The 17,102-nt window shown below is 44.2% G+C and overlaps 1 protein-coding gene across 1 annotated transcript; it reads right to left on the bottom strand.

Moving 5' to 3' along the window:
- On the bottom strand, window positions 1-1,085 carry LOC134208365 (uncharacterized). The gene is made up of 2 exons (XM_062684355.1): window positions 551-1,085; window positions 1-489 (listed from the first exon to the last, which is right to left on the bottom strand). The coding sequence occupies exons 1-2, from the start codon at window positions 996-998 to the stop codon at window positions 137-139; spliced, it is 801 nt and encodes a 266-aa protein (XP_062540339.1). The 5' UTR covers window positions 999-1,085; the 3' UTR covers window positions 1-136.
- Between the last annotated feature and the right edge of the window lie 16,017 nt (window positions 1,086-17,102).

Below are 17,102 nucleotides of genomic sequence, written 5' to 3'. Positions count from 1 at the left end.
TTTCGTATAAAAAATAAATAATTTATTCGTCCGGTTCAACGCTCGTTCATAAATAAATAATTTACAGCTTTGGATTCGTGTTGTGATTCACGTAGTGATGCACTATGTTCACTCCTTGGGTGGATTCGTCCCCATCTTACAGATGAGCAGCATAAGCTTGCTCCTGGGCGGTATCGAGCGATCGTTTTCTCCAGGCAGGTGGTGCATCCCAGTGGACGTGCGGGTGCGAAAGGTGGTGATGATCGATGTGATGGTCCACGTGGTGGGTGTGCGGGGGTGGGTAGTGCACCACTTCGTAGTTGACGATCTTTGGCTTGGCAAACTTGAAGATGACCATGGCGGCAGACAGGACCATCGACAGCAAGCCCAGAGTCATGGCTTTCCAAGTCTTCAGGGCGATCAAGGCCAAAGCCATTGGAACCAGCACAGTCGATTTGAACTTGATGCCCAGCAGGAAGGGGATCATGACTTTCTTCACAAAGCCACGGCCTACAAGAGAACAAAAATCTTGTTTTTCATTGTTCACCAACTATTTATATAGATGACTCACCTTCAACGGCATTTCCTTCGGTCAAAGGGACAACAAGTTCTTCGGCAAGACCTCCCTTCTTGAGGGAGTCGGGGATGTAAGCACGGGCTTCCTCGGATTGCAGAACCTCCGGAACTCCCATCTTCAACGCGTGGGTTGAGAGGAAGCTATCAATTTTGTTCAGCAGGTGAACAACTTTGTTGCTGCGCTGTTGGTCCTGGACCTCTGGAGCTTCCTCATCGTCGACTCCAGTTCGAATAACGGTCAAGGTGTCGGTAATTTTGATCTCGTCCTGATCAGAAACTGTGCTCAACCAGGAAAGTGCCTTTGATTTAACGCACTTCATATTGACATCAGCCAAGCAGGATTTGTAGATATCGACGGCTACATCGGCCGCAGTTCGGGGCTGCTGGGCAGCCACCATCCCGAAGACGGCTGCCGAAAGGATCAACGCCGTGTACGAGCGCATTTCTAACCGCTTTATAGCTTACGGAAACGGGACGAACACAAAACACCACCGCTAAGCACTGCCCAGTTGATGTATACTGAACGATTAGTCAAGTCAATATGAATTGGTTGGTATTCATTACATTGAATTATATATCGCGCCTATAGGCGGGGGGTCAATCTACGAGTCTGATTACGACAGGTCCATCCTCATCAAGGGGGTGGCAGCCATGGTGGTATTTACGAAGCGCCATTCTGCTCTTTTTGGCTTCCGTATGCAACCCCATCAGTGGGTGTGTGTATACCCCGAACTCAAAAATACTAATCAACAATCGCGACAATCGCCTTGACAGTTATGGGATGCCGAGAGTTGAAAATTTTACATGGTCCCCCATGTATCACAATGACGTCGTTCGTCTTCGTGATAAGCGACCAACGAGGGGGAAATCAGATCCATATATAGCGGAAGCTACGTGGACCGCATGGAGGTATGTGCGATTGGAAATGGATTTCTCTGGCTCGCTCTTGCCGACGGGCGGGTGTGCGATTGAAATTCTCGACCATACGTTGAGTGGCGTTTGGCCAACGAAAGTGAGAGTTTGTTGGAAAATAGCACACCATTTTCGGACTGGTTGGTGGAAATATTTTGGGTTTTATAATCGTCGTTTAACGTTTGGTATTTAAATAGAAGTAGGTCACTCGGGCAAATGTTGCGTTGCGTGTCGGGTCCTGATGCATACTGAAAATCAAATCATGAGGATGGAAATTGAAGTTTAAAGCGCCAAACGTGAAATTTGTTATCACCTGTCGATTAATACAAACTACAAACTAGCCATTTGATTGAGCATGTCTATGATAGGCTGACAGTCGACAGTCGTTCCTACGACTCCATCATGGTGTGATCGATTTATTTTCTGAATATTTTGGCAGTGGAGTAATTAATTTTTTTTTTCGCTCCACCATGCTTAAATGTTTCCATTTGCTATTTCTGTATTCTTTCTACATGTTTAACTATTTGGGATGTAATTTGATTATGCGCGGCTTATTCGAAGTTTGAATGAAAATTACTATGATAATCAGCAGTTGTTATTGCGAAGCGATCTGACTTTTTTTAAGCAGAGCTATATAAGAAACAAAAGTGCTTATTATTGATATTAATGTTATTCTTTTACAGGTTAAATTGAATTTCCCACGAATCACTATTTCCTTAATAACTTTTTATGCCAGCATCAAATCATTTCGCAACAAAGACAAACTGTTCCCTGCTTAATTTCCTATATTGCCAATGTATTCATATATTTTTAGAGCTTAACCTTCCACAACTCGCTTCAACTTTCATAACACGAGAACTCACATGTTGTAAAAAGTAGAACGGTCCGAAAATTCGTAATATTGAAGCCAATTGAAATGATATCAATGTGATTTTTTGTAAAAAAAATACTAAAGGGGATAGATAAAAGATATTTCAGTTACAAGGTAAACATTGTCGCTGTCGCCGCTGTCTGGTACATCTTTCGCTGGCGAGGATAGGAGATCTAAATGTCAATGAAGGAAAAATATGTACGATTTGACAGTTAGGTACCACACATGTTTCGGGCAGCAGAACAAAGGGAACCGAAGTGACATCTGGTAACTAACATATCTTTTGAATAGATACTCTCATTGCGGTCAGATCCGGAACCAACGGAACACCGGCGTTAATAGTCACTGGCGGAGCTAAGCTGCCCAGCAAACAAGGATACTCTAACTTGAGCCTAATATGAGTGTAACCTGTTAGATAGTTACACTAATATTCTCAACATTAGGGTAAAGTGAGACAAAAATTAGGCTGGATGACACACTTTTGTTAGATATGTTGCTAATTTCGAATAACTGGTGAGACTAATATGAGTCTCATGTTAGTTATGTTCTGCGGTAGGTTCTAGGCGCATGTTAGTGTATGGTGTACGGGACAAAGAAAGTTATGATGAAATACATCTGGACATACGGTCAAAGAGATCCGGTAAGACACACTATAAGGGGCGATTCCGATGGCTGCAAGACTACAGAAACGATATCCAAGTAATTACCACCAGGGACGCTTTTGCTTATTTGCACAGCGTCTAGTATAGTCATCTCAATTTACTAGTTTCAGCGAGTTTCTTCGAAACTAACAGCGGAAAGGCAAGTTATATTGTTTTATATGAATCGTATTCCAATAAAAAAAAATTTTTCTTTTCACAGGTATTCGAACTTGGCTCATAGAAACGGAAGTTGCTTATTCTCGAAGACGGAAAACATCACACAGTTCGAACGAAACTTGTAAATTTCCGTTCAAGTAGATGTAACAAATTGACCTCCGTGTTAAGCAACGTAAAGTTATAGGTTATTTTAAATTTACACGTGCTGTAATTTACGAGTTTATATTTTTATATGAAAATAAAAAAAATGCGACCAACATGGGAATCGAACTTCAATCCACAGAGTGAGAGGCCACCTCGTTAGCCACTTGAGCATTTCAACTTCTTGAAAGCGAGCCGACCAAAGAGTATCAAGTTAAGCGTTCTGTCGATTTGATTATTCTTCATCAGACTGAAGTTATCGTTTAAATTTACATGACACGGAAACTTCTTCGAGACGCGAATGTTTGAGACTCGAGTATACTGAATACATCACAGATTTCTCGAAGTGATGTTATAGAATCATTGAGTAACAGCGATGAAATGCTGCGTTATGAGGGCCACTTTGTACAAACATTCGAATATTTCAATTTGATTGATGCTTATATGAATAAAATAAGCGCCAGCTGCGGTTTGCATGAAATGGAACGAGTTTTGTTTTGGTTTGTTTTGAAAGCCACGTTCTCGCACAACAAGGTTTCCGTTTGACGCATGTAAAATTAAGTCATGTTGAATGGAACTATCGACGATTTTATCGTTTACATCACAGAAATTGAAAATTATGATCTAGTACACATTCTGTTACCAAATTTTACATTCAGTAAGGATTTCCGTCGTGGCTAATTTTCAGAATATTTTACTGTGCAGCTGAACTGCATTTGGGGCCTAAAGGCATCCTAAAAGTGCACATTTGTCATTCCAAATCAGCAAGCTCACCCGAATCCTGAGAAATTTCATCCATGCTGAAAAGAGCAAAACCTGTATGATTGCAATTGCTTTACCAGGACTGAGTTCGTCTAAATACGTTTCTCTACCGTTCCTGTAGACCAGCGGTTCTCAATCTTTTTCTTGAGAGGTACCCCTTCGAACTTTTGCATTAATTGAGGTATCCCTTATTTTTGTGGTGTAAATGCAAATAAGCGTAATTTATAAGATCTATGAAGAATGAACCTGAAAACTGACGGGATATTTTTTTTTTCTTGAGCAAGGGTAAACGGAAATCTGCAACCAGACACCTGAGGAGGTACTCAGGTAGTGTGGGGATGGGTATGTCATGTAACTCTTACCCGACCCACTAAAACCAAAACCCTTTCGCCAGTCCGTACCCCCGGCCCGCAATTAAGCAATACATCAGGGGGGACTATTGAGAACGCTCACGCCTATGCTAACGCACTTGACGTCAATACACACAACATCGACTTCAAGGGTGGCTACCTCACCACCCGTCGATCGCAAGCTATGATAGTAACCTAACGGTCCGTATCATAATCTCACGTTGGAGACGAGCACCCCGACAACAACCACCGCGCGTGAACCGCAATGACCTCTATATCTACATACTGAGGTCCCCGCAGCCCACCCGCGGCATGTTGGTTGTCGTGATGAGCAAAGTGCTCACTGCATCACAGGTGCCCTTACTGCACACGTTGGTTTTGTTCAAGACGCCACCACCGCTGCAGTTTCGACATAATCTGTTGAGATGCTGTGTTCACCGCATTCCATATAGCTTCCTCCCAGCACATCCTCTCGACGAGCTTGTCCGGGGTTGTATCCATACCACTAATAAGCAGCATGGCATTGCGTTCTATCTCGAATCGCGGGCATGCGAACATCACATGCTCTGCCGATTCTACCTCACCTACACATTCAGGACACTCCGCAGAATCTGCGAAGCCAAACCTGTGTAGGAATTTCTTAAAGCAGCCATGTTCAGACAACACCTGTGTTAGGTGGAAGTTGACTTGACCATGCTTCCTATCAACCCAGTTGGACACATCTGGAATCAGTCTGTGGGTCCAACGACCTTTGACTGCGGTGTCCCCCCGACGTGGCTCGTATAATTGGCTTTATCGTCGATCATCACGCCCAGATGCTTGAGAGACCTCACGGAGTTAACTGTGCAGGTCCCTACTCTTATCCTCGCCTGTTGCAGCCCATGACGGTTATGCACTACCACGACTTCCGTCTTGTGATGTGCAAGGGACAACCGCCTCGAGTTGAGCCATTCCTCCACTCTGCCAATCGCGTATGAAGCCTTCAATCTAACTTCGTCGAGAGTGTCACCTGCTACTTCTAGCATTACGTCATCCGCGAAGCCTTCTATCTTCACTCCGGCCGGGAGACTTAGGCGTAATACTCCATCGTACATAATATTCCACAGAACCGGTCCGAGGATCGATCCCTGTGGAACACCCGCGGACACTACGATCGACTTTTGACCAGCATCAGTGTCGTATAACAGCAACCTATTCTGAAAATAGCTTTTCAGTATCCTGCACAGGTAATCCGGAACTCTCAATCGGTGCAGGGAGTCAGCAATTGCTGCCCAGCTAGCATTGTTAAACGCGTTTTTTACATCAAGTGTAATCAACGCGCAGTACCTAATACCTCTTCTGTTTAAACCTCTCGCTATCTTGGCCGTATCCGTTACCGCTCGAATTGCTTCGATGGTAGAACGGCCCTTACGGAAGCCATACTGGTTGCTAGATAAGCCACCAGCACACTCTGTATAAGCCGACAATCTATTCAGAATGACCCTCTCTAGCAGCTTTCCAGCTGTGTCGAGTAGGCAAATTGGTCTGTATGCCGAAGGATCCCCCGGCTGTTTGCCAGGCTTCGGTGATAGCACCAATTTCTGCCGTTTCCATCGATATGGGAAGTTTCCTTCGTCCATGCATCTCTGGAGGCAGCTCCTGAACATATCTGGATTGGCAAGAATGGCGTGTTTAAGGGCCAGGTTTGGAATACCATCCGGGCCTGGCGCCTTATTGAGCTTAAGTTTTCTTGCGGCTACGATAAGTTCTTCGTTAGTCACTAGCGGTACCACGTCAACTGACTCGTACGGAGTAGCGGGCCAGTTCTATGATTCATGCCTCGGAAACATCCCGTCGACTATTTTGGCCAACATCCCCGGAGATTTCTCAGGTGGCGTGGTATTGGTCCTAGCCATCACCATCCTGTATGCATCTCCCCATGGATTATCGTTTGCCATCTTGCACAGCCGCTCGAAGCAGGCTCTCTTACTACATTTCAAGACAAAATTTTCAAAACGACTTATCTGCTTTTGTAAACAAAGATTCAAACGACGATTTGACGAATCTGATAGCTCTCCCACGCAAACCAGCACCATCAACAGGTAGCGGAAACCTTCATCTACCGATTGGTGGTGCTGGTTTGCGTGGGAGAGCAATCAGATTCGTCAAATCGTCGTTTGAATCTTTGTTTACAAAAGCAGATAAGTCGTTTTGAAAATTTTGTCTTGATTTGATCTCGTAGTTCAGAGCTCTGCTCGCTGTCTGGAACACCCTGCGTCTCTCGACCTTATCAGCGTCTGTTCAGGCACGTCGCAGCCTTCTCTTTGCTCGAAGACAGGTTCTACGAAGGTCTGCAATTGTGTCAGTCCACCAGTACACAGGTTGCCGGTTTCCGGGAGGTTTGGTCCTCCTAGGCATCGTCACATCGCATGCACGGGTTAGTACATCGATTAACTCGTCGCCACCTAATCCCGTTGTTCGCGTCTCCCATCGTAGTGATTCCTCCAAGAGTTCTGGGTTGAACTGCGAGGTGCGCCATCCTAGATCGGCTTTGCCGATCCGCCTTGTGGTTGCTACGGTTGCTATACCGGATCATAAAACGAATTTCCTGATGATCGCTGGAGGTATGCCCCTCATGAACCTCCCATTCTGGCTCCACCGTCCATCCCGCGCTGCAGAAGGTCACATCGATGCATGAATCACCGTTCGGTCCCCTGAACGTTGGCACTTGGCCTTCATTCAGCAGGACTACGTTCAATACCGCTAGCGACTCTAGCAGGGTATGACCTCTGGCGTTTGTGGACCGGGATCCCCAGTCCACTGCCCACGCATTGAAGTCGCCTGCTACAACTAACGGTTTTAAGCCAAACCGTTTACCTTTGCTATAACGAAACCCTCATCATCAGGTGATGATACTATCTCCTGGATGGGATATCGCCCGCAAGTCCAGATGGCCACCATCTGAGACTTATCCGCAATCCAACTACCGTTACCGGCAGGGATGCGGTATGGATCGGACAGCAAAGCTACATCAGCTTTACACTCAGTAACCGACTGTTGTTGCAGCAATTGAGCCGCCTTGCAGTGGTTCAGATTCAGCTGTGTTACCTGCGTGTCTGGATCCTTCTAGAGGCCGGACAAGCCTGGACACCGGTGAGGTGTCTGTTGTCTGTACCCGGGGGACAGATCAGACACCTTGGTGCAGCCTGACAGGTGCGAGCTTGGTGGCCTTCAGCTCCACACCTACTAGCTTACTGCGATCAGGTCCTTTACAGTCATAAGACTTATGACCGTTGCCAAGACACCTGAAACAGGTCTGAAGCGGTTGGCTTATACTTAGCGGACATACCGACCAACCCACTTTCAGTTTAGCCTTATCCATTACCTTTTTGGCCTCAGGCTGAGGTACTTGGAATGAGGCAACCTGCATTCCCGCGAAGCTTTTGCGTAACCGAACCGTAGATTCCTGGATCTCGACATTGCACTGATCTCTCAGTGCGTCGACCAGGTCTCTAGCCTCGGTTACTTCATCCAGGCCCTTGCACTGGATGTTCGAAACTGGACATAGGGCTCTTACTTGAACCCCATCGCCCAGGACTTCCTCCGTCAACTTTTTGTACTCAGTACTCTTCTGAGCAGCATCCCGCTTCAAGACGAGAATCATCTCGCCTCTCCGCGTCCTTCGGATGCAGTTGACATCCTCTCCTAGGCCAGCGAGTTTGTCATTAACTCTCATGGCCTTCAAGACTTCGGCGTAGCTCTTGTCGTCAGTACTGACGATAATCGCCTCGCCTCTGTCTTTACGCTTACCACTGACATTGGAAGGCGCACCCGTCTCCTTCTGGGCTCTACCCTTCTTAACAGTGGCGCGTATCGCTCCGCCTGCCGCTTTCTCTGCCGCCTGCTGCCGTTGCCTTCTCACCTTCTTGGGATTCACGACCTCCGTCCACGGTAGATCTTCCTCCCGGCGAGCTTCAGTGGTCCTCGATGGTGGAGGCACTGGGTTCACCGGCTTGGGATGGCCATCCTTCTGCTCGACCTTCTTCCTTTTCTCTGGCTTCGGGGCTGCGGACTTCTCGACAGCTGCTTTCAGGTTCGCCTCCTGCGTAACCTTACTCAGCTTCGGAGTCGCCCCTGTTACAGCCATCCTTTTGCGGAGTTCCTCGACCTGGCTCTCCGCCAGTCGTTTGCCCTCGGACAGGAGACGAATTTTCGATTCTGCCTCCTCTTTGTCCTTATCCGCCTGCTTCCGCTCCTTGACTGACGGGATATATGCTGCCGTAAATCGCATATTTGCCCCATATGAATAGGAAACCCAGCAAATATGGGACAGGTATATGATTCACGGCAGTGTGGCTCTCCATAAAGTTGGCTGAAATTTTCATTATTTCGTGAAACTTTCCAATTCAAATCAAGCTTATACATAAACACTTTTATGACTATTGGAGGCTTTTGAGCCCCTTAAAAGAAGGATTCCGAGCCCCTTTTTAATCGGCGGCTTTGTAGCTTCTTAATGAAGGTTTCTAAGACTCTTGAAAGAATAATTCCGAGCTCTTTGAAGGGAGGTTTCCGAGCCTCCTTTCAAAGCTTCTGAATCTCATGAAAGTTGGCTTCCGCGCCTCTTGATAAGAGTCTTCTGAGCCTCTTGAAGTTAGACTTTCGAGCCTCTTTAATGGCGGCTTTTGAACCACTTCAAAACTGGCTTTTGAGTCACTTCAATAGCGGCTTTTGAGCTTCTTAAAAGGAGGATTCCTAGAATATTGAAAGGACGCTTCTGAGCCTCTTGAAAGTACGATTCCAAGCCTCTTGAAAGAAGGAGTTCCGAGGTTCTTGAAAAGAGCCTCTTGAAAGGAGGCTTCCGGGCCTCTTGAAAGGAGACTTCCGAGCCTCTTGAAAGGAGGCTTCCGGGCCTCTTGAAAGGAGACTTCCGGGCCTCTTGAAAGGAGGCTTCCGGGCCTCTTGAAAGGAGGCTTCCGGGCCTCTTGAAAGGAGGCTTCCGGGCCTCTTGAAAGGAGGCTTCCGGGCCTCTTGAAAGGAGGCTTCCGGGCCTCTTGAAAGGAGGCCTGCGGGCCTCTTGAAAGGAGGCTTCCGGGCCTCTTGAAAGGAGGCTTCCGGGCCTCTTGAAAGGAGGCTTCCGGGCCTCTTGAAAGGAGGCTTCCGGGCCTCTTGAAAGGAGGCTTCCGGGCCTCTTGAAAGGAGGCTTCCGGGCCTCTTGAAAGGAGGCTTCCGGGCCTCTTGAAAGGAGGCTTCCGGGCCTCTTGAAAGGAGGCTTCCGGGCCTCTTGAAAGGAGGCTTCCGGGCCTCTTGAAAGGAGGCTTCAGGGCCTCTTGAAAGGAGGCTTCCGGGCCTCTTGAAAGGAGGCTTCCGGGCCTCTTGAAAGGAGGCTTCCGGGCCTCTTGAAAGGAGGCTTCCGGGCCTCTTGAAAGGAGGCTTCCGGGCCTCTTGAAAGGAGGCTTCCGGGCCTCTTGAAAGGAGGCTTTCGGGCCTCTTGAAAGGAGGCTTCCGGGCCTCTTGAAAGGAGGCTTCCGGGCCTCTTGAAAGGAGGCTTCCGGGCCTCTTGAAAGGAGGCTTGCGGGCCTCTTGAAAGGAGGCTTCCGGGCCTCTTGAAAGGAGGCTTCCGGGCCTCTTGAAAGGAGGCTTCCGGGCCTCTTGAAAGGAGGCTTCTGGGCCTCTTGAAAGGAGGCTTCAGGGCCTCTTGAAAGGAGGCTTCCGGGCCTCTTGAAAGGAGGCTTCCGGGCCTCTTGAAAGGAGGCTTCCGGGCCTCTTGAAAGGAGGCTTCCGGGCCTCTTGAAAGGAGGCTTCCGGGCCTCTTGAAAGGAGGCTTCGGGCCTCTTAAAAGAAGGCTTTCGGGCCTCTTGAAAGGAGGCTTCCGGGCCTCTTGAAAGGAGGCTTCCGGGCCTCTTGAAAGGAGGCTTCGGGCCTCTTGAAAGGAGGCTTCCGGGCCTCTTGAAAGGAGGCTCTGGCCTCTTGAAAGGAGGCTTCCGGGCCTCTTGAAAGGAGGCTTCCGGGCCTCTTGAAAGGAGGCTTCCGGGCCTCTTGAAAGGAGGCTTCCGGGCCTCTTGAAAGGAGGCTTCCGGGCCTCTTGAAAGGAGGCTTCCGGGCCTCTTGAAAGGAGGCTTCCGGGCCTCTTGAAAGGAGGCTTATGGGCCTCTTGGAAGGAGGCTTCCGGGCCTCTTGAAAGGAGGCTTCCGGGCCTCTTGAAAGGAGGCTTCCGGGGCTCTTGGAAGGTGGCTCCCGGGCCTCTTGAGAGGAGAGTTTCGGGCCTCTTGGAAGGAGGCCTCCGAGCCTCTTGAAAGGAGGCCTTCGAGCCTCTTTAAAGGAGGCTTCCGGGCCTCTTGAAAGGAGGCTTCCGGGCCTCTTGAAAGGAGGCTTCCGGGCCTCTTGAAAGGAGGCTTCCGGGCCTCTTGAAAGGAGGCTTCCGGGCCTCTTGAAAGGAGGCTTCCGGGCCTCTTGAAAGGAGGCTTCCGGGCCTCTTGAAAGGAGGCTTCCGGGCCTCTTGAAAGGAGGCTTCCGGGCCTAAAGCCAATGCAAATACAGTTACTACCTAAGGCCCTTTACATTGTGCTTGATTAAATAACTGCTTTCATAGAAGTCTTACACACCAACACACAATAAAAGTATTTTGTGATATGAATAAGTATCCATCATTCATTACCTGCTAGATTGAAAAAGTTTGAAAATGCATCATAGAAGCATATTAGTTCCGCAATCCGGGGGAACATTGATCATTTTTTTATTGTTTTGTAAATATTTCTCCCGTAAGAGAAATTATAGATTTTTTTTCATATTTTCAAAACCAGTACTGCTACATGCAGAACGTATAAGGTTGTTGTTCTTGATCATTCGATAATTTTAAACTTATTTTAAAAATGTTTTTTGTCGAGTTTATTAATTTTTCAATTTATGGTAACTTTGATCAATCATTTATCTATAGAGAAAGCGTATGCAAAAGCCTTAAGGTAGGCAATTATTAGGCTGAAGCGATGTGCATCGATTGTTTCGAGCAAAACATCATCACCGCTAGTGGAATTATCTGGTTTTTCAACAATGTATAACAAAATTTCGAAACAAAAACTATGAATTCACCAAGAAAATAAGATTGCTTATCCCATAACTATGAGTACGAGCTCAATTTTTTTGTTACTATACTTGTTTTGAGTGCTTTTTTGGCAGCTTGGCAAATTAATGTTCAAATTTTGGCGAAAAATAAATGCAAATTCATCCGAAGTTTATATCATTCAGCAGCAAATTTAGTCAAGATTACGATACCTTACTAACAATAAGTATTTGTGATCACAGAAAATAATATTTTATTAATTTCTTGAAAGTGGTGAAACTGATCAATGTTACCCCGCTGATCAATGTTCCCCCGGATTACGGTATTCTTAAAAAGAAATTTTAAGCTATGTATAAAACCAAAGTTATGTTATAATTAATGTTATCGACAAACTATAGACCATCGACGCATGCTAACTAATCACAATAAAAAGTCGGTAAGAGGCATTTAATACTGATAATGATTTAGTGATATGTAGTATAATACTAGGTTACTAGAAAAGCGTTACCAAGAAAAAGGTGGAGGAGTTGAAAAATATCGAAAAGTTGTGAACGTTATACTGCCGTGAATCGCAAGTCAGTTCCATCTGTATTTTTTTGCGATTCTTTGCGATTTGCGATCTTTTTTTGCGATTCACGACAGCATATCTTGTGTTATTTAATGTCTTAAATTGATGCCAACGAATATTCTGTATTAGAGAATACGTAAATTACAACAGAATAAATTATTTTTAACATACCAGTTCTCGGTGTCTTTATTCGTGTTCATGCTGTTGCCGATGCCGTGCAACGCTGCCGGATTAGACATTTTCTTGGATCGGCGATCGGTCTGCCCGGAACCTGCACAGGGTTGTATTTCCAGAACGGTCCAATTTTGCTGCTGTTGCTCGGCTGCAATGCTGCTATTTCCTTAGATATAGAGTAGAGTAGGGTAAGAGTGCGCGTGGGGTAAGGATAAGCACTGTGTTAAAGTGGCTTCACTTCCAATTTTCGTAAAAACGTTTCAGCTCAAACAGCTTGATCACCGAACTAAACTGTCGGACATCGAGCTGCGATTCACATCCTTGCTTCTGGTTATCAAACTAGAATAACTACCACCACTGTTGTGAGCTTCACTACTGTCAGATTCGTTGCTGCCGTTGATCAGAACCGCGGTATCATATCTGAGCAGAAGTATAGGTACGCTATTTCGCTTCAGTGCGGTCGACGCGCTCGTAGACAGGTGCGGATTTGTTTTGAGTCGGAAATGTTTCCCACAGAAACATATCGAGAATCGAGTTCGTCAATTCCGGGTTGGCAATCCGGCACTTTTGCTCACAAGGCTAACTGAACAGCCAACTGATATTGGGGGCACGAGTTCCCATAATCAGGAAGTGAAGGGTGTATCCTTCCCATCGTGACGACATTCATTGGACACATTTCCGTAAGATAGGCACCAGAAATGCACTACCGGACACAGTCGTAACGAAACAGTTTTTGCGGGTAATGTTCCGGCAACTTTTCTACATACCAACGTAAATTCCCTGTATTCCTTCCTATTCAAATAGAAAATCAAGCACTCGCTACTACGATACGCTGAATTAACCGATGAATAAAGTACAAAAACACGCGATTTATTGTAAACTAACTATATTTTTCATTTTGCTAAAATTGCGACCACGGCTAAGCCGGAATGCCAATACAACACATAAAGAGAACTGTCAAAGAAATGAAAAAAAAAAAACAATCAAAGCGCAGAGCAGCATAAAAGCATAAAATATTTATATTTCTCAACAGCAACATATCTAACATCCCCTAACCTGTGTCTAACATCTCACAGATGGTTTCCTAGGTGAGGCACGATGGGTTATTTCCGAAATAATTTTTGGAGGAATCTTGAAATTTCTTTGGAAATTCTGATAGGTATTTCTCCGAAAATTCTATTGGAAATTCCATCGTTAATTTCTTTCACGTAAAAAATCTTTCAGGTTTTGCTTTAGAAATTTGTTCGAGAATTCATTTTTAAATTACTCCAGGAATTTCTTCGATAATTTCTTTTGAAAATCCTTCAGAAATTCTTTCCTCTCCAGGATTTCCATACAGGAAATATTTAGAAAATTACGTCATTAACTCCTTTTGCCATTTGTCAAGTGATTGCTTCGGAAAATTATCTGAAAAGACCTCATCCGAATATTTCTTCAGAACTATTTGTTGCTTTTAGTAAAACCATTCAGAATTTCTTCTGAAATTGCTGCAGGAATTATTCCGAAAATGTTGTTGTTAGATTTTTTTCCAAAATTGTGTTAAAGATTTAAATACAAAATCCTAAGGGAGGGTTCTCAGTTCAAGAAAATCCTGTCGCGTATCCTGTTTAACAGACTGAGACCGCTTGAAAAGTCCTTTGTCGGCGAATACCAGGCAGGTTTTCGTGAGGGCCGATCAACGACGGATCAGATGTTTAGCCTGCGGATGATCTTTGATAAATTCCGGGACAACTAGCAGACTCACCATCTGTTCATTGATTTCCAAGCAGCGTACGATTCAGTGAAAAGAAATGGGCTGTGGCAGATAATGTCCGAACATGCTTTTCCGGCGAAACTGATTAGACTGATACGTGCAAGTATTCGGATTGCAGACGAAGCGTCAACCCCGTTTGTGACATAAGACGGATTGAAGCAGGGTGATGCACTTTCGAATTTATTGTTCAACATTGCACTCGAAGGCGCTGTTAGGAGATCTGGCGTGCAGAGGAACGGCACTATCGTCACATGGTCGCATATGCTCCTGGGCTTTGTGGACGATATCGACCTTATTGGAATCGATCGCAGAGCAGTAGTGGAGACTTTTGTCCCACTGAAGAGGGAGACGGGGATATGCCTAACCATTTAGAGATAGGGGAAGACCTAGTGGTATTGATGCTGAGGTAGTGCTTAATGGGGATGTGTTTGAAGTTGTTGAAGAATTTGTTTACCTTGGAACGCTTGTGACATGTGACAATGACGTTTCCCGTGAAATGAAGAGACGTATTGCTGCTGCGAATAGGATTACGTAACCAGCTTAGGTCCCGCACCATGCAGACGGAAATGAAATTTGCTCTATACAAAACTTTAATTCTACCAATGATCCTTTATGGACATGAAGCATGTACATTAAAAAAGGCGGGCGGAGAGCTTTCGGAGTTTTCGAGCGAAAGTGCTACGTACAATACTCGGAGGTAAACTAGAAAATGGTGTGTGGCGCAGACGCATGAATCATGAGCTGTATCAGGTATACAAAGTAGAAATTATTGTGAATCGCATAAAATACGGCAGACTTCTGTGGGCTGGTCACTTAGTGCGAATGTCAGAAAAAAAATATTTAAAACAACATTCAACAGAGAACCAGATAGGGCTGCACCCGGTGGAATCGCACATGGGGACCCTGAACGTTCGGAGAAACTTGAGGAACGTCGCCCAAGACCGACGATTATGGAGCTCTACAATACGCCAGGCATAGGTGTATCGACGCTGTAGCCAACCAGGTAGGTAAGGGAGGGTTTCTAACGGAAATGTTAATGGAATTTCCAGATAAAATTTTTCAACGGAATAAAATTCGGAACGGAAATATTGACCGAAGGAAATTCTAAAAGAATTTCGGAAGAAATTTTAAGGAAATCTCGTAAGAATCTCTTGAAGCATATCCGAAGGAATGTCCAAAGGAATTTTCGAAGAAATTTCGAAAGGAAAATAATTTGGATTGTCAAAGATATTCCTGAAGAGATTAGCAATTTCCGAAACTATTCCTAAAACAAATTCCGTAGGTATTTCTGAAGGAATTACCGAAGAATTTTCCATAGGTTTTTCGGAAAATCTTACAAAGAATTTGCGAAGGAATTTCTTAAAGAATTGGAATTTCTTCGGAATATATTTTTAGAGTTCTGCTAATCCTTTCTCAAGAAATCCATTTGAAAACTTTAGGAAGTAAGTTCTGAAATTCCTTCGAGATTTCGCTTAGGAATTTCTGCAAAACTTCTTTCAGGAATTCTTTTGAAATTTCTTCCAACCGTATTCCAGGAGGAATTTTTGAAGAACAACCCGAATAGATTTGAGGCATGAATTAGAAACGAATTTCTGTAGGATTTTTTTAAAGGAATTTTCTAAATAATTATAAAAGGAACACTCGAAAAAAATTTCAACGGAATTTCCAAACAAATTCCTAATGAATTTTTCATTTAAAATTTTAGATTTCTAGAACAATATCTTCAGGAACATCTGAAGGAATTCTACTAGGAGTTTCCTCGGGAAGTGCTTCAAATATTCGGACAGAAGTAAATCAGAACCCTGTTTTGAATCTGGAATTAAAACTTGCCGAAAAACCAAAAATATCGGGATCGCAGTCCAATCCATCATACTTCTTCGAATATTCTCGAGAATTCCTTGGGAATTTTCTCCATCAGTTACTTTTGAAATATCTTCAGTAGTCATTCAGGTGGTATTCTATGAATTCATTCAAAAGTTCGTTTGGAAAATCCTCCCTCAGGAATTTCCTACAGAAAATTCTTCAGAAATACCTACGGAAATTACTTCAGGGAAAAAAATCTAAATTCCCTTACGAGAAATCCTTCGGAAATTTCTATATGATGTTTTTTTTTGGAAATGGCTTGAGGAATGTCTGTGGCAATCGGTTTGGGAATTGCCTTGAACTTTTTTTTAAGAAATTGCTTCAGCAATTATTTCAGGAATTTATTAAATAAATTCTTCCAGAAATCCCTTCGGATACTTCAGGAAGAAATTCTTGGAGTTCTTATCAAATTTCTTGAGAACTTCATTATACATTCCTTTATGATTTTTTTTCGGGAGTCGTTCTGAAATCCATTCAGAAATTCTTTTTGTATCATTCGGAAATTATTTCAAGAGTTCTTTCGTAAATTTCATCTGGAAATTCCTTTGAAATTTCCTTTAGGCGCTCTTCCTAAAATTCCTTCTGTATTTTTCTATCTTCTGGCTTTTTCAGTCTGAAATTTATTCAAACGGGTTTACATTTGTATTGCCCGACGTTTCGGCCCATTTTTAGGACTATTTCAAGGGAAACATTGGCTTCCGTTTTTCGTACACTTAACATCCATGAACACATACGTACGGGTACGAAAAAACGATAGACAGCTTTTCCCTTGAAAAAGACCCCAAAAACGAGCCGAAACGTCGGGCAATGCAAAAATGAACCCGTTTGAATAATTTTCAGACTGAAAAAGCCAGAAGATAGGAAAAAAATCACAGTCGAACTATATAATCAATGCCTTAAGTATGTCATATTTCATTCTTTAAAAAATCTCGGAGAAATTCTTCGAACAAAATTTCCGGGATAGTTCCTGCAGAAATTTTGAAAAAAAAAATCGTATGGTTTTACTTAAAGAATTTACGTAGGCTTTCCTGGAGCAAGTTTCTAAGGAATTTCCGGAGAAATTTTAGATTTTTTTATGATCTGCTTCATTGAATTTTCAAAAGAATGTCTTGAGAAATCTCCAAAGGAATTTCTGGATTTATCTCTGGATAAGGATTTTCTGGAATAATTCATAAAGTGAATTTCGAAAAAAACTTGAAGGATTGTCAAAAAATTGTAGAACAAATTACATGTCGGAAATGCCTTTAGAGTTCTTTTGTCACTCCCGTTAGCATTTCCTTCGGAAACTCCTGGGGAAAG

The sequence above is a fragment of the Armigeres subalbatus genome, chromosome 1 (genome assembly GCF_024139115.2).
Source record: "Armigeres subalbatus isolate Guangzhou_Male chromosome 1, GZ_Asu_2, whole genome shotgun sequence".
NCBI classification, from domain to species: domain Eukaryota; kingdom Metazoa; phylum Arthropoda; class Insecta; order Diptera; family Culicidae; genus Armigeres; species Armigeres subalbatus.
Note: the sequence above shows the minus strand (reverse complement) of the source record. Positions and strands in the feature narration are given on the sequence as shown.